The 20667-nt window shown below is 40.1% G+C and overlaps 7 protein-coding genes across 15 annotated transcripts; all 7 read left to right on the forward strand.

Annotated features, from left to right (window-relative positions):
* The first annotated feature begins 289 nt into the window (after nucleotides 1–289).
* On the forward strand, nucleotides 290–4763 carry sgo2 (shugoshin 2). Of its 3 annotated transcripts, none has more exons than XM_062456863.1 (9): nucleotides 290–329; nucleotides 838–944; nucleotides 1049–1224; nucleotides 1310–1387; nucleotides 1505–1572; nucleotides 1789–1937; nucleotides 2070–4268; nucleotides 4357–4468; nucleotides 4562–4763. In XM_062456863.1, the coding sequence occupies exons 1-9, from the start codon at nucleotides 319–321 to the stop codon at nucleotides 4671–4673; spliced, it is 3012 nt and encodes a 1003-aa protein (XP_062312847.1). In that variant the 5' UTR covers nucleotides 290–318; the 3' UTR covers nucleotides 4674–4763. The 3 variants fall into 3 exon arrangements, with proteins under 3 accessions (XP_062312847.1, XP_062312848.1, XP_062312849.1); XM_062456864.1 differs by having other exon boundaries at nucleotides 4360–4468; XM_062456865.1 differs by lacking the exon at nucleotides 290–329 and adding an exon at nucleotides 352–517.
* Nucleotides 4764–4897: 134 nt separating this feature from the next.
* LOC134017350 (uncharacterized protein C2orf80-like) lies at nucleotides 4898–7047 on the forward strand. Its single transcript, XM_062456867.1, has 9 exons — nucleotides 4898–5054; nucleotides 5440–5522; nucleotides 5610–5691; nucleotides 5794–5876; nucleotides 5976–6063; nucleotides 6294–6371; nucleotides 6501–6588; nucleotides 6687–6799; nucleotides 6919–7047. The coding sequence occupies exons 2-9, from the start codon at nucleotides 5482–5484 to the stop codon at nucleotides 6985–6987; spliced, it is 642 nt and encodes a 213-aa protein (XP_062312851.1). The 5' UTR covers nucleotides 4898–5054; nucleotides 5440–5481; the 3' UTR covers nucleotides 6988–7047.
* A 380-nt stretch (nucleotides 7048–7427) lies between these two features.
* LOC134017356 (gamma-crystallin S-1-like) lies at nucleotides 7428–8460 on the forward strand. The gene is made up of 3 exons (XM_062456877.1): nucleotides 7428–7548; nucleotides 7768–8004; nucleotides 8118–8460. Exons 1-3 carry the CDS (start codon nucleotides 7540–7542, stop codon nucleotides 8388–8390), a joined length of 519 nt encoding a protein of 172 aa, XP_062312861.1. The 5' UTR covers nucleotides 7428–7539; the 3' UTR covers nucleotides 8391–8460.
* Nucleotides 8461–9470: 1010 nt separating this feature from the next.
* Nucleotides 9471–10840, forward strand: LOC134017351 (gamma-crystallin B-like). 7 transcript variants are annotated; one of them, XM_062456868.1, is made up of 3 exons: nucleotides 9471–9513; nucleotides 9902–10168; nucleotides 10568–10840. In XM_062456868.1, the coding sequence occupies exons 1-3, from the start codon at nucleotides 9487–9489 to the stop codon at nucleotides 10838–10840; spliced, it is 567 nt and encodes a 188-aa protein (XP_062312852.1). In that variant the 5' UTR covers nucleotides 9471–9486. The 7 variants fall into 7 exon arrangements, with proteins under 7 accessions (XP_062312852.1, XP_062312853.1, XP_062312855.1 ...); XM_062456869.1 differs by having other exon boundaries at nucleotides 9902–10153; XM_062456871.1 differs by having other exon boundaries at nucleotides 9902–10145; nucleotides 10569–10840.
* Nucleotides 10841–11853: 1013 nt separating this feature from the next.
* On the forward strand, nucleotides 11854–13084 carry LOC134017352 (gamma-crystallin M2-like). Its single transcript, XM_062456875.1, has 3 exons — nucleotides 11854–11981; nucleotides 12155–12397; nucleotides 12750–13084. The coding sequence occupies exons 1-3, from the start codon at nucleotides 11967–11969 to the stop codon at nucleotides 13023–13025; spliced, it is 534 nt and encodes a 177-aa protein (XP_062312859.1). The 5' UTR covers nucleotides 11854–11966; the 3' UTR covers nucleotides 13026–13084.
* Nucleotides 13085–15442: 2358 nt separating this feature from the next.
* LOC134017355 (gamma-crystallin M2-like) lies at nucleotides 15443–16488 on the forward strand. Its single transcript, XM_062456876.1, has 3 exons — nucleotides 15443–15490; nucleotides 15649–15891; nucleotides 16152–16488. Exons 1-3 carry the CDS (start codon nucleotides 15482–15484, stop codon nucleotides 16422–16424), a joined length of 525 nt encoding a protein of 174 aa, XP_062312860.1. The 5' UTR covers nucleotides 15443–15481; the 3' UTR covers nucleotides 16425–16488.
* A 1307-nt stretch (nucleotides 16489–17795) lies between these two features.
* On the forward strand, nucleotides 17796–19102 carry LOC134017370 (gamma-crystallin M1-like). Its single transcript, XM_062456907.1, has 3 exons — nucleotides 17796–17928; nucleotides 18169–18420; nucleotides 18757–19102. Exons 1-3 carry the CDS (start codon nucleotides 17872–17874, stop codon nucleotides 19042–19044), a joined length of 597 nt encoding a protein of 198 aa, XP_062312891.1. The 5' UTR covers nucleotides 17796–17871; the 3' UTR covers nucleotides 19045–19102.
* The last annotated feature ends 1565 nt before the right edge of the window (nucleotides 19103–20667 follow it).

Here is a 20667-nt window from a genome sequence, read left to right on the forward strand (position 1 = left end):
CAAATTACCCTTGAAACCAAACCGAATACTACCACCCATCCTGTAATCCTACATCACATATTTAAATTTAATTTGGTACGTCAAGATACAGTACACCTACGCCCAAAATCCCATGGATACTTTCTACCTCTAATAGTATTTCGCATCATGCAAGACAGCTTGATGCACACAGGTAATTGTTTTTTTGAGAGATATTATTTATGAATAATAAACAAATATATTGAATTAAACATAATTTGGAATTAATTATTAGAACAGAAATAGACCCTTGCCCACGTTGCACGTTCGGCACAGACCGCTCTACGGTGATTGGCTATCATGTTGCTCAGGTACGCCTCCAAATTTTAACAGGAAACGGCGGGTGATTCTGTTTTTGTTTGAGTTGAAGCACGGATTTAAAACATACAATAGATGGCAAATTGATATCATCCTTTAGTACGACTGCTGTAACATTTTGCCATTATAATCAGGGTGTTTTAATCCAAGCTTTATGTAGAAAGCCATAATTGTTATAACGGTAAGTAACTTGGCAGTTACTAGCTAGTTGCTAGCTAGCCTAGCAAGATGCATGTTATTGGTACAGTAGGCCAGCTAGCGACCGTAGTACTACTGTCTAAACCGACTGTACAAATATCGTTGGCTAGCTAGCTAGCTACGCAATTTAGGTAAGATTAGCTACTGTAGTGTAGTTTGCTTAATTTCGAGACTATTCACTCCAGACTATAATTCACATAAAGGGTTATATGGACTAGCTGCACTATATAATGTATCATATATTATTTTAAGGAGACGAAGCACTGATGATGAAAATTTGATAGAAATCTATCAAAATTACAGGTTTTCAAACATGGAGGGCATGGCGGTACCGGGAAAGAAACTGATGTCCCTTAAAACATCAAAACAGACCTCGACAGTGGCATCCAAGATCAAGAATAAGATACTCAGTAAGATAAAGTTGTTTTATGATTTGAGAATGTAGCTATATTAGTTCATGTTTATGACATGCTGCGTGCATGATGTTTCATGGGCTGTGTGCTTTCATCTTCAGATACCTCCTCATTCTTCAAGGTCTCTTTGAAAACCAATAACAAAGCCCTGGCCCTTGCCTTAGTGGCTCAAAAAGAGAAGAGCAGACAAATGGAAGTGGAGAATGTGCATCTACAAAAACAAAATGAAGCTCTCTACTTTGATCTAGCAGTAAGGAGGCACAAGCACAAGAAACTGGTGGGTTACACTTACCAAGTCACACCATTTTTACATTGAGCTAAGTTAAACATTGAGCTAGTAATTGCAGCTGCTCTTTTTACAGGTCCTTATCTTGAAAGATTTACACCGCAGCACTCTGGATAACCTGGAAAAGGCACTCGACCTTTTTTCTGATTATGATGTAAGATTTTTTGTTTTGTCTAATGTTGTTTATCATTGCATTAGAAAAAGTCAGCTCATGTTGTCACTTTACATAATAATATTTAAAATAAATGTAATTGGAATTTTCCTCACTTAGGCTGTCCCTGAACCATCTAATGACCTTATTACCCCTGAGGCTGAAGATGACAATCATCAGTTTCAGAGGTACTTATAGTTGGCAATGTACCCTACAGTATTTAGGAATGAAATAGCCTTATTGAGTATAGAAGCTTTTCTTTGTTTTCCCTGCAGTTGATTAGATTTGTTGGCCTTTGAGCAAGCTGACAGAATGTGTTATAAACAGAGAATACAGTTTGCTATCTTTTACGATGCAATGTTTTATTATGGGTCTTAAATGCTCTCCCCCTCAAATCTCTCCAGGGAAGCAGCTCATATTTCTCTCAAACCAGAGCAGTTGATTTCACCCTTAAAACAGACAAGCATAAACCATAAGCCTATTGTCAAGGAGAATGCCACATTCGTAAATCTCACTGGGACACAAAGCAAACCCACAGAGTTAAAGGTCAAAGGTAAGCTGAGTGGAGTTTTGACTCTACTTGCCATGAAGATGTCAGCTGATCCCAGAACACATATTTGTCATTGTTGGGTTGGTTACACTGTCACTGGTTGAATATTGTTTATCTTTCTGTTGGTTCTTATAGGCAAAGTATCTGAGACTGAAAGCCAGGCGGACAAGAGTTTATCAACTCAAGGAGGAATGCTGCACAAGTCCAGTAGCTTCAGGACCGAGGTAGAGAGGTGGTCACAGATCTTCTCAAACCCCGGACAAGACTCAAACCCAACCGTGTGCCTTGACAACCAAATGCCCTCAGTTGTGCGTACATCTGACAAACCACAGCCTCTTTCCATAATGGAGACATTAAGACCTGGGTATATGCCTGCTTTTATAAAGGAGACCACATTAGAACCTGCTAACATAGAAGTGAAGATCCCCCTTGACACAGAGATGGAAATGACTTTGGCTGACAGCATGGTTGAAATAGTCACTGTAGAGACCAAGCCCAAGAAAGCAAAGACAGATGGTGGCATCAAGCCTAGGAAGAAGATGAAAAAACTATTATCAAAAGATTCTGAAGAAGTAGAGAAAAAAGTTAGAGTAAAAAAAAGTGATTCAGCTTGCGTAAAAGACAGTCTTGAGATGGGGACCTGTTTTAGTTCAGAGCTACCTCAGTCATGTTCTGAGACCCTGTCGACTTTTGACAACATATCAATCCGAGATGAGGAAGAACAGCAACAAGCTGTAACTAAAGTCTCAGCCCATGAGACTCAAACACTTGCTTCTCGCCGGAAGACTCACTTCACCTCCCGTATCCCTAAGCACGGTCGACTTGCTCATGATACTCAGAAAGCAACGCAGGAGAAGTCAAAACCGTTTGACCCCAGGAAAACGTTTGTAGTTTCTGTCCCAAGTAAGTCCCAAAACACTGTCTCAGCGGACCCATATGAAGATGATTTCTTTATGGACGGATGCTCTGAAAACAAAGACAGCGCAAAATGTGTAGACAAAGAAACAGAACAAAAAGAATCAAAAGGTAAATGCCGAAAGACGTTTGAGGTGAAATCTCAGACTGACAACTGTATGAAAAAGAAAACCTTGGAAATCACAGTTTCCAATGAGGTGCTGTATCAGAGAAGCAAGAAAACACAGATCTTCCCTTTAGAAGTGGTCCATGATAAGCAGATGGTAGAGGATACGTGTGTAGATTTGGACCTACAGAGTGCCTGTGTGGACAACAATGATTCTCAGCCTGAATCCAAGGACATACATCGTTCTTCCTGTTTAAATGCCACTATTTCACCCAGCACCAGACAGAAGAGCAAGAGACCTACAGACTCTGGCCAGACCAACAAAGGAAGATCAAGAGAGACATGTGTTATCTCAGTGCCTGGCGAAAACTCATTGCAAAATACTTGTTCTGATAAGCAGATGGGCACTCCTGGTACAATATATAGTTTTGCGGGTGATAAGTCTTACACAGCCAGGGATTCAAGCATAGCGGAGCATCTTCCTGTTACTGACCTAGACCTAAACCACTGTCGAGTCACTGGACGTGAAAACAAACAGCGTCCAGGTGGAGGAACACAGTCATCTTATAAACGTCCATTTAGGGCTACCGAGGAACCAGCTGAGGGTCTGGACAGCCAGCAAATGGATGTAATTCCTCCTTGTGAACCAGCTTCTGCCATTATAGTGCAAAATCCTAAGAAGGCCAGGAAAGAGAAGACTGGCAAATCTAAAATGAAGGTGTTTTTAGAGGGGATCTCGGTTAAGGAGAGGAAAAAGAAGGAAAGAAGCAGCACTCGTGGATCTTCATCCAGCCAGAATCAAGATAACAAAGGCATGGCATGTATAGAGTTAGCACTACCTCATGCGGATACACTCGAATGCATGCCTGCAAGGGAAAAATCCGATATTTTACTCGTAAAATCACACAAAGAAACTATGAAGAGTGATCACATGGAGGAGTTGTCTTCAGTTAGTACCCAGAGTCTGAAGACGGAAAGGGATATGCAATGTAGCTCAAAGTCTCAAATCAACACAATGCACAAACCAAGATGCAGGGGCACGTATGTCATACCGTTCAGTAATATGGATTCCACTCCAAACGTTAACTCCAGGAGCCAAGAAGAAGATGACGGGCTCTGTGTCAGTGAGGATGCAGTACATGAGAGCCTGATGGATTTGCTGGTGGATACACGCCCCCCGTGGGAAACTCTTGATTCTATAAGAACTGAGTATGAGCTGGACTGCCTTTACTCCAGCCCCTTAAAGATGGCCTCTCGCAGAGTTACTGTGTATGAAGAAGAGACTGCTCAAATCATTACGGAGCCATCTCCAGGTAGTATTTCTGCGCCGTTAATGTACATTTATGTTTCACTCAAGGAAAATATGTAATGATTAGATTATATATTTTTTTACATTTCTAGCAGGATGTGCCCTTAAGTCTGTGACCAATACTAACTGGATGGAAAATGAAAACACAGGAAGAACGAGGCGACGGGGAGCTGCTGTCAGTTACAAAGATCCTCCCATCAACTGGTGAGGACTGCTCTGCACATGCTCTAATCGCACACCTACAGAGAAAGATAATACCTGATTCGATTTTTAATTGATGTTTTCTGTCTTCTACAGCAAAATGAGGCGCGGAGATAAGTTTACAGACACAAAGTTCCTGAATTCTCCGATATTCAAAAACAAGAAGAAAAGGAAACAGAAGACAATTGAATGTGCTCCAGTTAATTAACTGAATTTTTTGTGATTTTTTTACTCTCGGTTTTATGCAGGTGTAAAATGCTTTTTTTTAAATATATAGCCAGTGAATACTTTTTATTGTCTGAAATATTAATAAATTGGTTGAAACACATATGCATTAAACAAGCTCTCCTAAGAGGAATAGAAATACAATTTTTACCATTTACAGGTCATACTTAACTCACGGATAGGCTGTGTACTTCAGGCAGTGTGCTAGGTAATTTTCAGTCTAGTAAATAATTCAGTTGACATGGTCATCTGTACTTCTACCTCCAGACACATACACACAGAGCCTTACCAGGGGTTACCAGGAGCAGATTAATCTCTTTATTTGGGGAATTTGGAGTGTCATAGTCTTGCCTTTTCTTTTGCGGTGAGTAAAGATGATGTATTCATTCTATACAGACTGTTAGTGGTGACGTTTCAATGTGTTACTAAGCAAAATTGCATAGCGACACTTCAACTATATTATTTAGAGTTGTCAGTAAAGTCCAGAATTACTTTAAACGGAACCAACATTTTACTATGGCTTTACCAAACTTGAAAACAATTTATGACATTAATTCTCAGTGTAGTCTTAACTTGAACACGGTACTGTGCTGCAGTTACATAACTGGATCGCATTTCCTGGACTCGGAGTAGGGCTAGGAAGGTGTCAGGTTCAAGACAGGCCTGCACTCTGGTTTCCTTGTAAACGTATCCTGGCTATCAACAAAAGTGATCCATGATTCTATATAAAAGGGCTGTTCTATCTACAGGAGGAGGACTCCTCCCTACATGTATAGCTTCTCCACCCTAAGATGGAGAAGAGGCAACTGAGAAAAGACATTGCAGCTCTTCTGTAAGCTTAATGTAATTTAAAATGATAACCAACTGCCTGTGCGGACACACACACACACCTCAGAGCTACTTATATGTGTTTGTATAGGGGTGGATACATTGGCCAAAAACTCAGAGAGAAGGGCTTTGATCCCAAGGGGAAAGGATCGTCCACCATGCTAGATGACCTGGTAACAGTTTACCGCCATCCTGTTGGTTGTTTCATAACTCAAATCACCTTGTGCATTGGTGTTTGTCTGCAATAATCTTTATGCGACTGCTTCATCATCCAGGCCCATTATGACTTGGCTATAAGTGTTGCCCTTTGGTGGTTGGACAGAGAGGAGGGGACAGATTTAATGGACAGGGACATCATGTGAGTTATTCTTTTTATTCTGTCTGGGCAGCTTTATGAATTTTATCTCCTCAAACAGAAGTTTAAAGACCTTTAGGGGACTTTTGTGGTTATCTACAGTGGAACGAGCAGCTCAGGACCTGACCCATACCCCAACCATCTGGAGAGAGAAGCCATGATCCTCTCCTCCTTTGCTGGCATGATCTTAGTAAGTGTAACCAAGTTGAATTGGTTAAACTCACTCAGTATAAACCTGCCTGCGCAGTATAAATATGCCCACCTTTGCAGCGTGGCTTGCTTTTTGCAATACTGATGACCTGACATAATTAGGCTGCTGAGTCAAAAGGCCAGTGTGGGACAGGTGGTGCGTTATAACCTCTATGATGTAATGCTGAAAGTACTTTCCCTCTGACCTTCACTCTTTCTCCACTGCTCCAGGATAGCCTGCCCGTGGGGGACATTCTAGCCATGTACAGCTGCAAACCTTCTACCTCTTACCCCCATCAGCATTCTAAGGTAGACTGTGAGACAATGCACATGACCCCTTACACTAGTATACTGTTCATAGAAAAATACTACTGATTTTAAACTACAGTGTTGACCATCATCTCAAGTGTATGTGTCTGTGTTGCTCTTGCTTTACAGAGCTCCATTGTTCACCCTTTCACCTTGTCCTACCATCCGTTTGCCATGTTGAGCTCCTACAAGGCCATAGATCATTCCAGAAAACACAGTAAGTTGGTTCCTGTCTGTGTTCCTACACTCTGGCAGGTGGTACTTTGTCACAGCTGTGCCTCTCTCCCTCACTTTCCCTCTACCATCCTAATTTAGCCCAAAAGTTGAAGCGGTGGCTTTCTGAGAAGACTAAAGCAAGAGTTGCTACTGGGAGGAGGGCATCTGTGCCATCTTCTTCTTCCTCATCCACATCCAATTCCTTCTTCAGTGTGAGTGACAATACATCCATGGATGCTGGTTTATACAGAAGTCCATAAAAAAGTGATACTACCATCTTGTCGATCATTTTCTTTATCTTACGATCAATGATCTATATCTATCTCTACAGGACAGCAGTGACTCTCTCAAAGGACAAACAGAGCATTATGATGGATCCAAAGAGTCCCTGCCTGACTGAAGACTGCAGTGCACTCTATTACTTCACCTGGGGGATGTAAATACTATTGACTTTTCATTGGTAACCACAAATAAAGTAATTATCCCCTTCCCTGCTACCAAGTTGTCCTAATTGCTTTGTGATGACCCCTAACATTCCATTTGATAAATATAATAATACATTTTCAACGCTTTAAAAACTATTGGGGTCTTCAAGGATTCATAACTATAGCCTCAAAGGAACAATTATTTCTGAATCCATGTCAATAGAAACATCAAAACATCAAATTGTTTGCGAACGATAAATGTGATACTGGCTCCGGGGTATTCCTGAATGTTCCAGTGCCCATCAATACTGTGGCACTTGCTGGAAGCTAAAATGTGACCAATGTAGCTGCCCTAGTGGAAATGAAAACAAGGGCTGCAAGACACTTGTGGACTTTCTGCTGACTCCACCACGCATGCTGATTTAAATAACAACGCGGAGTGGTAGCTCTGTCCCTGGGGAAATGCATATAAAGATAAATGCTCATCATTGATTATAGCACAGCAAACAGATCGTCAAACAACAAACATGGGCAAGGTTGGTGTTTTAATACATTTTTATTTCAGTTGTAAACTAAATTCAATGTTTCATGCAATATGAATTACAACCAACTTCACACATCCTTTTGGTTTTATGTTCTTTTGATCACTCTATGACAAAAATTCATATTACTGTCAAATGTAAAGGCTGTTCAGATCTCACATGTGATTTATGGATGCATATGTCATAAATCCCAAACTGTCATTCTTTGATCAGATTATCTTCTACGAGGATAGGAACTTTGGTGGCCGTCACCATGAATGCATGAGTGACTGTGCCGACTTGCAGTCCATGTTCAACCAATGCAAGTCGATCAGGGTGGAGAGTGGCATGTTCATGATCTACGATGGCCCCAACTACATGGGAAACCAGTACTTCATGAGGAGGGGCGAGTACCCTGACTACATGCGCATTATGGGAATGAATATTAGGTCCTGCCGTATGATTCCCATGGTGAGGATGTAAATATAATAACCTTCTTCTTGAGGCATTTTCTCCTCACACATTTGCCTCACAAACTTTTGGAACCCTTAAGTAACTTTCAGATTCATTCTCTGTCTCCACAGCACCATGGCAACTACAAGATGAGGCTGTATGATCGCTCTGATATGGGGGGTCAGATGATGGAGCTGAGCGACGACTGCCCCAATGTCCAAGACCGTTTCCGCATGTCCGACATCAACTCCTGCAACGTGATGGACGGCCACTGGCTGATGTACGACCAGCCCAACTACAAGGGCAGGCAGTACTACCTGAGGCCTGGAGAGTACAGGAAGTACAGCGACTGGGGAGGAGTGAGCTCCAGGGTTGGCTCCCTCAGACGCATCATGGATCTCTAAAGACAGAATGGTCCTGGTGAAATGTCTACTCTTTGCTTTGTTTCACACGCTGAATAAAATGATGTCGGTGCTCAGGTGTTTTCAGTTTTGTTCTTGCTCTCTCCGTCTAGAGGCCATGATCTCAGGTGTGGATGTGAGGCCTGACTTCCTCACACTACTTAGAGGGCTAAATAAAGCTATGGCAGCATTGAGACTGACCAGACAGGACTCCAGTGTTATCTATTATTCAGCTGGGTCCACTTGACTCCATACTCTCTCTTACACCATTCACTGTTTCCCTTCACCCCTTGTTTAAGATTGAGCAATGTGTGCAGTTCAAAGTAAAGACTAGATTAAGGTTTGTCCCTTTCAAAGGCATTCCAGGTAACAATGTGTTCTAGTACACTTCTACTGATCAAGTCTCTACTTCCAGTGTTGCTAGAGGCCAGGCTTTCAGGATCTCTCTTCTACCAGCAGAGGGCAGGGCAACTCAGAGGGTGAATACTGTGTGAAAAGAGTCTTCAGGGGCTTACTGAAAAACGAAATGGCAAAATAGGGGTACCAATTGACAGCTTTGAGACAGCAAATACATTCTTAAATTTGGCTTAACTGCACCGATACTTTAAGTTCCCTATGAGATTAAACCATAGAGTGATGATTCAAATATAATTGAGAGAAATCCAATAACATTACACCGAGAATGCAGAAGGGGTTAGTATGTGTAGTCTGATATTGATCCCAATATCAGAGTATTTACGTGTTTTCAAAATAAATAGTATTTCAATATAGACAAATGTACATGTATGTTTTTTTCTCTGAACATTTCCATTTTTTGTTTTAGTTTGAGTTATCTACCAAATATACTGAAAGATATATGAAGCTACAAACTTAAAGTATAACTTACCAGCAACCAGCAACCAAGCACCTCACACATGTTCTCTGTTCCTCCCAAACCTTAACTCTACCACTTCAGGATGGCACAATGACACAAGTACAAACTACCACTGGGTATTACAATATGAATGGCATGTGCAGAGTCTGCACTTCAAGTCCTCTATATATATGTGACAGGCGTTGTCTTCAAAGAGCTGGACACACCATACAGGCACGGCAAGGCATGATGCATTCAACTACCATGGGAAAGGTAAACATTAGCACCATAGCTAAATGGGAGGCCAACTTAGGTTGGGGCCAATGGACACATTTCCAAAGGTCGTACTTTCTATTAGGATGCCCTTATACCTGTGTAGTGAGGCAGTCATTTATATTGTACAGACATATATGGGGGACCAGGTACAAGATAAGGAATGGTTTAAATTAAGACTTCCTGTGTTACATAATTCCTTCATATAATGTGAAGTAAACCTTGTTTGAGCCATTAATAGCAATCTCTGTACCAATAACCTTGTAGGGAAGGAGTTATTCTGTGTCGGGCTAGTCACTAAAGTGAGAGTTACAGGGTTAGACAAGGCATTAAAATAAGTCATGTTCATAGAAATAACATATACTACTACTGGAACTCTATTATCTAGATCACATTTTACGAAGAGAGGAACTTCAAGGGCCGCCATTTTGAATGCAGCAAGGACTGTGAGAACTTGCTTAGCCACTTCAACTGCTGCAATTCTATCAGGGTGGACAGCGGGTGTTTCATGGTGTACGAGAATCCCAACTTCTCAGGCCACCAGTACTTCCTGAGTCGAGGCGAGTACACTGACTACCATTGCTGGATGGCTGTAAATGACTGTATCAGCTCATGCCGCGTCATCCCCATGATGAGCTCTGCTTCAAATGAAAAGGTTAGTGAGACATTCGTACTATGCGGAGAGACTAGGTAAAAAATTGTTAATTCCAGTCCATGGTTCCCAATGGTCCTGCAAATATTTGACGAATATCACACTTTTACGACAAGTGTGGGGTCAGATGGCTGAGCGGTTACCAATCAGAAGGTTGCCAGTTTGATTCCCGGCTGGCCAAATGACGTTGTTTCCTTGGGCAAGGCACTTCACCCTACTTGCCTCAGGGGAATGTCCCTGTACTTACTGTAAGTCGCTCTGGATAAGAGCGTCTGCTAAATGACTAAATGTAAAATGTAAATGTAATGTGTGGCAACAAAGGACGGAAACTCAAAGGTCACTCTGACGAAACACATTTCCATTGGTTTGCACCAATTACCATAGCTTTCCTTTTTCTCACAGGATTCTGGGTCATTTAACGTACGTCTTTACGAGAGGTTAGAGTTCGGAGGTCAGATGATGGACCTCGCGGATGACTGTCCCAGCGTCATGGACCGTTTCCACATGAATGACATCTTCTCCTGCAATGTTACCAAAGGAAATTGGCTGTTCTATGAGCACCCCGACTACAGGGGCAGGATGTACCTGATTAGGCCCGGGGAGTACAAGAGGTTCAGCGAATGGGGGGGCACAAGTGCCAGAGTGGGTTCCATTCGCCGCATCACAGACTTCTAAAGCGATCCAAGGACTCTAAGGAGAGCTTGTATGGTATAAAACTAACAGTGGGACTGTAACTATTTGAGCATCAACCACCATTCTGTACATTACAGTTAATCTCTACGATACTGTACATGAGACACTCTCAGAAAGGTTAGAATATATAATGCTCTGGTTTTAATAAACTTTTGACAAAGACATAGTTTCTTTGTTGATCTGACATTTTACACGTTTTTTGAAAAGATCAGCCAGTCTACAATCTCATTCTTGAATGTGATCTGAGAGGAAAAGAAAATAACTTTGGTGACACCTGTTTTCATCTCGTACTTGATGTCTTCCGTGGACTCCTGTGGTTCCTCCAATCCCCACCGAGAGAGGATTTCCAGGCCTACATACCAGAGCAAGGTTCAGGACAGCACCATTTTTCTTAAATTAAATTGTGTTTAATGAAACCATCTTTCCAGCCTATTACTTGATGATTAAGCAAAATTGCAATTGTTATTATATTTAAAGGCCATGCATTTCATCTACCTTATGGTAAACAGACATGGTAAAAGTCCATAGATGGATTTTTGTTAAGAAAAGCAAGATTGTTACAGTTAAAGTGTGACCTGAGTACTTACTAATGTTAACATTATTTAGATTCAATATTTCTTTGGGAGATTCAAGATAGCTTATATTTATTTTCATATTTGAATTTTTTTGTGATAATTCTGTTGTGAATTCGTCTTTCACTTTATTGTAAAGTATAATATTGTTTACTTTACTGTTTGACAGAATACATTGTATGGTGAAGTCTATGGCCCATTGGGAGTCTGTGTGGCTACTGTAATGAGCATAGTGTTGATACCAATAATTGTTGCTGATGCCAGGCTGGGTGTTGTGTCAGTCTTGTGTACAGTAGCATTTTCAAGGGAATTGTGATGAACATGGGGAAATAACAATTAGTCATTACACACTACTGTCCATCTTTTTACATCCAGCCCCCCACCTCTGAATCATCGTCACTATGAGAGGGATATATTTGAATGACAATACTTTATGCTGCGCAATCACACAGCTGCTCTTTCTGTCTTTTTTTTAATAAAGGACAGTGGCGTGGCTGGGAAAACAGCATTGAGCAGTTATCCATCCTGATGCCAACATGACCATTGGGAAGGTAAGGTACCAAGCATTTGCCTTACACTTTTTTACACATTTAACTACGCCATAGCATTGGACACCTTCATCAAGGCAAGCATTTGGCATAGATAAAAAAAAATCATTATCAGCTTGCACTCCTACAGGCTAACAGTATTTGAGAGACAATGTTGCGTGTTCCTGTGCCTTCAGATCATCTTCTACGAGGACAAGAACTTCCAGGGTCGCTCTCATGAGTGCACCAGTGATTGTGCCGACCTGCACTCCTACTTCAACCGTTGTAACTCTCTTAGAGTGGAGAATGGCTGCTTCATGGTGTATGAGCGTCCCAACTACATGGGGAACCAGTACTTTGTGAGGAGGGGAGAGTACTCCGACAACCAGCGGATGATTGGCATCAACGACTGCATCAGATCCTGTCGTATGATCCCCATGGTAAGGCAGTAGGATCCTGAATGATAGAGGTTCAGATAAAGCCTAGTAAATTCAGTAATGTAGTTGTTTATTGGTGGATAATTTGTGCATGTGGCAAGACATGCAGTATGCGATCATTGAGCACTGTACAGTATAATTCTTAGGAATGAAGGCAAGATGCATCAACTGTTGCATTTGCTATGTATCAGACAGCTAATTAGCCATTACAACATAATCTATCTATCTATCTATCTATCTATCCAGATAACCACCATACAATCTCTAGACGTACAATCTCTGTAACGATTTCTTCTTATGCCACTGAAGATGTTAAATCTGGAAAGTTAGTGACTGTGACTCTGCTTGTGTGCAGCACCGTGGCAACTACAAGATGAGGCTGTATGATCGCTCTGATATGGGAGGTCAGATGATGGAGCTGAGCGACGACTGCCCCAATGTCCAAGACCGTTTCCGCATGTCCGACATCAACTCCTGCAACGTGATGGACGGCCACTGGCTGATGTACGACCAGCCCAACTACAAGGGCAGGCAGTACTACATGAGGCCTGGAGAGTACAGGAAGTACAGCGACTGGGGAGGAGTGAGCTCCAGGGTTGGCTCCATCAGAAGAATCACTGACTTCAACTAGGGTCTAGTTTTTCATCAACTGTCACTCTGTCCAAAATAAACCTTGATTGATAAACCAAATGTTATCTGGTTAGCGTTGGACTCATTCCTACTGTATCTACTGTATTTTTACTAACACACTGTGGAACCCATCAATTGGAAATATAATTATAGGCGAATGATGTGCAGAGAAATGACCTCAAGAAAAATACAATGGAAAATTGTATTAATGCAAAGAATAGAAGTACAACAACCATGCCAGCGCAGCAGATTACTCCCTCTACAGGGAAATCATGTAGACACCTTTTAGATCGAGTACTCAGAGTATTGATAAATAATTCGGTCTGATAAGATTGACTTTGCGCCATTTGTAAATATTTTGGTCAAAATATTACAAACTACATTTTACAAGTTGAGTAATTCTCTTCAATCATGATCAAATGTCATCTTAAGTTTCAGTTTTTCCAGAGAGCCAGTCACAAAGAGATATTGAAACTGTTAAATTCCACTGTATTTACGCCTGTCACAGGCAAAAGAATGTAGCCTCTATTGCTCATAGTTAGTTCTCTTACTGTCTAGCTAATCTTCCTAAACACTGCTTTGGCCTATCAAGCAAACAAAACAAGGGTTGATCTCCCCTGTTCAGTGCCCCAGTGGGATAAGCCTACTGTATTGAATGTATCCATATCATGATTGTCAAAGAGACAAACAGTCTGCAATACTGCTGCGCTGGTTGGAGAATGGCATCTGTTTAAGGTCAAGAATTTGAACTAATTTCTCATACTGTATCACGGTATCTGTACAACCTACAGTGCAATATGTACAGTATAGTCTGTCTGTCTTCTACATAGTTGGTCACACTAGCTCTCTTTACATTAATGTGGGATTCTCAGAACCACCACACATGTTAACTGGCTCAAAGTACCAAGCACAAAACATGTTACAAGCCAGATGAACAAATAATATTTAATTACTTTTATCTTCCATTCGGCATGACTTTATGTGCTCACTTCAATTGTACAGGTAAGGGTCACGCAGAAAGGTCCACAGTGAGAGTAAGTGAATTTCCAAAAACATTTTCTTCAAAAGAAAAGTTACAGATCCAACTTGATGATTGAAATAACTGCTTTTTAAAAACGTTATGGTGTAACCAATTGTTGTCTAATTAAATTATTAACTGGTGTCTCATTGTCCATACTGTAAATGACACGATGATTTGATATATACTTTACAGTCCTACTGAGATACTATGGAAGCTTGGAGTGCCGGCTTTGCTTGGAAACTTTGACCCTGTCCGAATGATCCAGTGGATCTTTAGGCCTATAGAAAATGGAGATGAATGATCTCACACACTGAATAGGTGGTGATAACAACAATATGGAATACTCTAATAGTCCACAAACACAACATCTGGCACTACAGACATACAGAAGCTATTTTACGGTAACATTCATTTTCATTGTTTAAGACTAATGGATTTGTATTGTATGCAATCTGGTAGTGTAAGGATATTCAGGGCTGTTCATTATAAATATAATACTAAAACTTCACTTCAGAGTTTCCAGGATGCTTTTTTGGGGTGGGGCCTGAGGACCCTGAGCACTTGAGGTGACAGAAAAAAACGATAAGAAATGCAGCCTTTCTTAATAGTTGGACCATGAGGACTGTGGACAACAGCAAAGCCCAAATCTCAGACGTCATCACTAACATGACCCTATTGTGGAAATGTGAGTATGAAGGCAACTAAATTGTACAGTATCTAATATAGCCTGCACATTTCATGATATAGCCTAGAGAGCCTACCACCTATTCAAAACCTTGAAGAACTCTGAAGAATCAAGACGTATTAAACGGAGTCTCAGGGACTCATTTAGTTAAGTTCACTTTCTAAAGAGCTGCATGTTGCTTAGGGATGGAAGCAAGAGGTAGGATTTATAAACTCTCCTTGGAGAATTATGAAATATCAAAGTGGTAGTGTCAGCAGCTATAGAGTGAATATCTCATACGGTTTTATGCTGTATGTTGTGATATATGCCACATAGATCCACATGCCATGTAAATATCATATGTAAATACATGTGTCCAGTGTACAGCTTTTCTGACAGACCTTATTTGCATACAGTGGGTAGCTAATTTGTACAGGTGGACAGGATGAATGGCTAGCTCCTCTGTTACACAACATATTTAATGCTAAAGGGATGTTCCATATTGTTCTGTTCCTATTGTACATTGGACGTGTGGATACCATACTAGTCTTTTCCTTTGTATATGCCTGTCAAAACACCAAACCAGTAATTATTTATCCTTTTCTCAAATACAAATCCATATTTCTAACCCAATGTTGTGCTCTGACAAAAAGGTAAACATGTGCCACTACCCTCATTTATAACTATGTGAGCATTTGAATAACAATACTTTGTTTGTCAAGAGGTAGTATAAAAAGCTCTGAAAACATGTGGAATCTCTCCAACGGAGACCATGGGCAAGGTAGGACATTTTTTCCTCTCTGGTAAAATGAACTGTTAAATCTGCCTCCATAATGTTTGTACTTGTTTCATCTGATGTTTGTTCAGCGTTACGCCCCAATGTTAAAACGAAAGTTTAAAGTGAAATGATTGGGTACTCATTCTTGCTTCTCTTGATAGATTACATTTTACGAGGACAGAAACTTTCAAGGTCGCAGTTATGAGTGCGGTAACGACTGCACAGACCTACACTCCTACTTCAGCCGCTGCAACTCCATCAGGGTGGAGAGTGGCTGCTTCATGATCTATGAGCGCCCCAACTACATGGGCCACCAGTACTTCATGAGGAGGGGCGAGTATCCTGACTACCAGAGATGGATGGGGTTCAGCAGCTGCATCAGGTCTTGTCGTATGATACCAATGGTGAGCACTCATCTTGAATCAAGTTTCTATAGACGCAAATGTAGATCAGATGTTTTATAGATATCTGATACATCAGAAGTTTCACCAAACAACAAGAAAGTTTCACCATGTAAAATATGAATTTGACACAAAAACCCCAATGTGAAATCTTAACACTATCCTTGATTTGGGATTTTGTTACAAAATGTTCTTGTGTCTACAGTGTCTACTGTAAGGAACTCTGGACAAATTTTGACTGATCCTCTTGATTGGTTTCACAGTATCGGGGTTCTTATAGGATGCGAATCTATGAGAAGGCTGACTTCAGTGGTCACATGATGGAGTTCATGGATGACTGCCCCTGTGTGTCTGATCGTTTCCACCACCGCCATGTCTACTCCTGTAATATCATGAACGGAAACTGGATCTTTTATGAGTATCCCAACTACAGAGGCAGACAGTACTTCCTGAGAGCTGGGGAGTACAGAAGATACCGAGAGTGGTGTGCCACCTGTGCCATAGTTGGGTCCTTCAGAAGGGTCACAGATTTTTAACCATTCTGCTCATATTTTCTGTAAATACCTGCTATGTAATGATTAAAGATATTTAATTTTTAAACATTTGTTTGGCATTGATTTTCTATTGACTGAATTGAAAATGAATTTACATGCTTTTAAATAAAGATTGAAAAAAGGGTTGTAACATGTTAGATTTTCATTGAGGACATAAACTTGATCAGTTATCACAACTGATAACCAATAATGCTGTAGCTCTGGATGTAGTGGTATAGTCCTGAACAACACTTACTAGATCATTGATGATATCTTTAAATCTCAATGTTTTTCTATGGCAACGGCCAAATGAAAAGACGACAAAGCACTCATTGTATAATATTTAAAGCCCTCTGTCTCAGGAATCTTCAGACACATATAAACTCTTAGAATATAATATTAGATTAAAAAAATATTGAGAGGCATGAAAGGTGGAAATAATTGTTTGATGCTTTGTAACTCACGTCATTAAAGATGCTGAAATTGTTGTTCATTAGATGATAACTCTATTTGTTGAATCATGGGTGTTGAGAGAATTTCCTTTCCGGGAAATTATTTCCTCAGGAAGAAGTAGCTAGTTATCATTCATCTAATAAAAAATCTCAAGTAACAATACATTTTATTGAGATGAGATTTCAAGAGGAGAGTATGAATTAGACTCTATTGTGGTGTCGAACAATGTGATTAGTTCACACTTCACAATGAACCCAAAATGATACACTACCAAAACAACAAAGAACAAAAAAAAGATCTCTTTGACCACTACAAAATACTATGAAAAGCAAAAATATTATAAAAACAAGATGTTTGAGCTTTCCAGAAAAGGCACTTGAGTCAAGTATTAATAGTTTATTTTCAATTCAATGAACCAAGAAGATTTCTCTAGACCACATTACACAGTTAATACAGCAGGGGGAATTTATTAGAATGAACTTTAAAGCTTCACAGTACACACAATTCTTTTTTTTGTTAAGTGTTGACTGTCTTTTGTTCAGTGTGTATGCAATATGTAATTGCATTACATAAATCATTTTAGTTAAAGTTGGTTAGTACATTTATAAATCAACATTACTGAAAGGGTAATCAAGTTAAGTAATGACAATTTTACTAAATCTGCGACTGACTTTACTACTACTATTAATCTGGTATATTTCTCAGAAGCTTGTATGTGTTCTCAACATGAGTTGTGAGTGTGTAGATTGATCTCTTCTCACACCCTGTCAATCTGTGACATGTGCAAAGAACATTCTAACTGATTAAAGTACACAAAGGTAATGCTTGTAATGTAACCGACAAAACATGTCATTGCTGCCGGAAATGTATGGATGCAAACCATTGTTACAGTTTATAGACCACGTTCAGCAAAAGCCACACTGCAAATTCATCAACTTTGGACATTTGAATAACAACACAACATGGCCCCCAGTTTTTGGTATAAAATGACCCCAGAATGATGGATTGGAGAGCAAGCAAGCTGAACCACCACCAAACTACCATCATGGGAAAGGTAATGGCATTTGACTTACATGTATAACATTTATACTTACTGTATAACATATGATGTTATACATATATAATGTAAATTAATTTGTAAAGGTTTGCAAGATACATGATAAATAAAGACTAGATGTTGTGTCACATTTATAAGCAAAGTCTAAAGAACAACAGTCACACCTTTGTATATGAGTGCTGGTTGGTTTAAAAAGGCTGATAACATTCCGAAATGTCTGTCCTTTTCACCGTACAGATTGTCTTCTACGAGGATCGTAACTTCCAGGGTCGCTCCTATGAGTGCATGAGCGACTGTTCCGACATGTCCTCCTACATCAACCACTGCCAGTCTTGCAGGGTGGACAGCGGCTGCTTCATGGTGTACGAGCGCCCCAACTACATGGGTCAGCAGTTCTTCATGAGGAGGGGAGAGTACAACGACATGCAGCGCATGATGAGCATGGGCATGATGTTTGACAACATCCGCTCCTGTAGGATGATCTCCCATGTAAGAGACTCTTTTTCGTTTTTTTCCCGTTTTTCTTTGTCCAAGAAAGCCTCATAATACATCCATAGTTCAATGCATAGACTTTTAAACCTCAGTAAGAATTGAATAAAACACTTTGGTGTTGCTTAGGTCCTGCTCCAGTTACTGAGCCAAACAAGACAACCTAACAGAAGCATCGTGAAAGCTTTTGGAAATGTTGTTTTATTCAAATGTGGACATTTTTAAACTGTATTACAGCATAGATGATCCTACAGGATGTAGGAAATGTGTCTTTTCTCCCTTTGGACCAGAGGAACTTGAGGAAATTAAGAATTATGTTTCAATTCTATCTAACAGCACAGAGGCTCATTCAGGATGAGGATCTACGAGAGGGAGAACTTCGGAGGCCAGATGCACGAGCTGATGGACGACTGTGACTCCATCATGGATCGTCACCGCATGTCTGACTGCCAGTCCTGCAACGTCATGGAGGGCCACTGGCTGATGTACGAGCAGCCCCACTACAGAGGCAGGATGATGTACATGAGGCCTGGAGAGTATAAGAGCTTCAGAGAGATGGGCATGGGCATGGGATGGGGAGGCATGAAGTTCATGAGCATGAGGCGTATCACTGATATGTGCTAAATGTTTGATTAACTGAAATAAAATCTGATTTATAATTAAAATATTGAAATCCTCAAAATGATTTGCAGCATTTCTTCAATTTAACATTTTTCAGAAATTCATGAGCTGGACAACGATGTATGTTTTACAAATGTCTGCTTGAGTTAAATACAATTTAGGGCAAGTATTTCTTATTTGATAGTCAACATCTCCATGACATTCAAAAGTAGAAAAACCTGGGACGTGTTCCATTTTTCAAAAAAGGAACATAGAGTTGCACAATACAAAATTGTTTACTTTGCTTCCTGATTTTTCAACAAAACAAAATCTTAACACATCTTTAACACGTCAACCTCTTTTCAGCTGCTGGATACCTTGTAGAAATACAGTCTGGAGCAGAGGCAGTCAACATCTGGTCCACACAAACTGAATTTACTAACTAGTCCAGTGGAAAGCATGGCCATGCATGTTCCAAGTGTTTTAGGTAGTGTTGCAGCATCAGACTAATATCAAGGAAATACCTATATAAATGTTCCTCCTTCTTTCCGTTTGTCATTCATAGGCACTGATGAAGAAAGGGTTTTGTCTGACCCTTTATTAACGGAGTGAATAAGTCCAGTTGAGTTCTGCTCTTATTAAAAGCAAATGAAAACATACTAACTAGTATCCAATGACTAGTTATATTGATGAGTGAGAGTTTTGTGGTTTCGTGAAAAGTACACAGGGAATCCCATTTTCTTCCACAGCATCAATCAAACCAGTGGTCAGAATCAGACTGCACTACTATTTTTCAGGACATCTTCTTTTACTTCTTCTTTTGAGAACCACTGTTAGTTTTGAAAAGGATTTTGATAGAGACACCCAAAATTAGTTTTTATAATGTTCATCTCAAGACAGGTGCATAAGGGATATTGTGAGTTAATTGTGTGTTGAGGTGATATATAAATACAGGATCTTCCTTAAATACAGAGTGATTATTCAACAAGTAAACTCCAAGTAGAACAGTAAGACTTTATTCCATCTCAATATAAGTAATTTTTAAGCTTTATTTATTGATAGGAAAGTTAGAGTGTCAGGAAAGTAGGGAAGCCATGCAGAAAATGGCTTTTCAGATTCAAATGAGGCATGAGGCTTAAACGTTATGACTTGGTTTGTAGGACTGAATACTTACATAAAACAACAAACATTCTGATTAAAAAAAGTCAGTAAAACACCCAGCAAGGTTCCAACAAGCACATACTGTATTCAAACATATCATGTTTGGTCTCGTCCTTTTCTAATCAACCCTTATTTTAAAGTATTACACAGGACAAAGTATTTTTTCTATCATATCTACAACCTGGGCCTCTGACCCTTCTTCCACAGGGAAGCTGCTGATGCTCAACTATAAAATATGAGTCACTAACTGTCCTATTAGCATGCTTTGCGGTAGCCTGTTCTTAAGTGGATTGCAGGGATGGATTCTGTCTTACCCCTAAAACTTTTCAAGCAATCTGCCTTAGTCATGCCAGTTTGGACTTGGTCCGATTGAGGATTGAAGCCTGCAACACATATTGATGCAGTATGTGCAGAGATTTACTTTTGATGCTCTTTGTTTTCAGGCATGGCTGTGTGTGATGAAGCATTTCATTGTGTTGTATACAG

This window comes from Osmerus eperlanus, chromosome 3 (genome assembly GCF_963692335.1).
Source record: "Osmerus eperlanus chromosome 3, fOsmEpe2.1, whole genome shotgun sequence".
NCBI lineage: Eukaryota > Metazoa > Chordata > Actinopteri > Osmeriformes > Osmeridae > Osmerus > Osmerus eperlanus.

Bases quoted from the DNA above. Each gene is read 5' to 3' on its own strand.
- sgo2 (XM_062456863.1), top strand. The intron at 1,225-1,309 runs GTGGGTTACACT...CTCTTTTTACAG, and splicing joins GGCACAAGCACAAGAAACTG to GTCCTTATCTTGAAAGATTT. The intron at 1,388-1,504 runs GTAAGATTTTTT...TTCCTCACTTAG, and splicing joins ACCTTTTTTCTGATTATGAT to GCTGTCCCTGAACCATCTAA.
- LOC134017350 (XM_062456867.1), top strand. From the start codon at position 5,482: ATGGAGAAGAGGCAACTGAGAAAAGACATTGCAGCTCTTCT. The intron at 6,589-6,686 runs GTAAGTTGGTTC...ATCCTAATTTAG, and splicing joins AGATCATTCCAGAAAACACA to CCCAAAAGTTGAAGCGGTGG. The intron at 6,800-6,918 runs GTGAGTGACAAT...CTATCTCTACAG, and splicing joins CATCCAATTCCTTCTTCAGT to GACAGCAGTGACTCTCTCAA.
- LOC134017355 (XM_062456876.1), top strand. The intron at 15,892-16,151 runs GTGAGCACTCAT...TTGGTTTCACAG, and splicing joins CTTGTCGTATGATACCAATG to TATCGGGGTTCTTATAGGAT.
- LOC134017356 (XM_062456877.1), top strand. The intron at 8,005-8,117 runs GTGAGGATGTAA...CTGTCTCCACAG, and splicing joins CCTGCCGTATGATTCCCATG to CACCATGGCAACTACAAGAT.
- LOC134017352 (XM_062456875.1), top strand. The intron at 12,398-12,749 runs GTAAGGCAGTAG...GCTTGTGTGCAG, and splicing joins CCTGTCGTATGATCCCCATG to CACCGTGGCAACTACAAGAT.
- LOC134017351 (XM_062456868.1), top strand. From the start codon at position 9,487: ATGATGCATTCAACTACCATGGGAAAG. The intron at 9,514-9,901 runs GTAAACATTAGC...TCTATTATCTAG, and splicing joins ATTCAACTACCATGGGAAAG to ATCACATTTTACGAAGAGAG. The intron at 10,169-10,567 runs GTTAGTGAGACA...TTTTTCTCACAG, and splicing joins GCTCTGCTTCAAATGAAAAG to GATTCTGGGTCATTTAACGT.
- LOC134017370 (XM_062456907.1), top strand. From the start codon at position 17,872: ATGATGGATTGGAGAGCAAGCAAGCTGAACCACCACCAAACTACCATC. The intron at 17,929-18,168 runs GTAATGGCATTT...TTCACCGTACAG, and splicing joins AAACTACCATCATGGGAAAG to ATTGTCTTCTACGAGGATCG. The intron at 18,421-18,756 runs GTAAGAGACTCT...TCTATCTAACAG, and splicing joins CCTGTAGGATGATCTCCCAT to CACAGAGGCTCATTCAGGAT.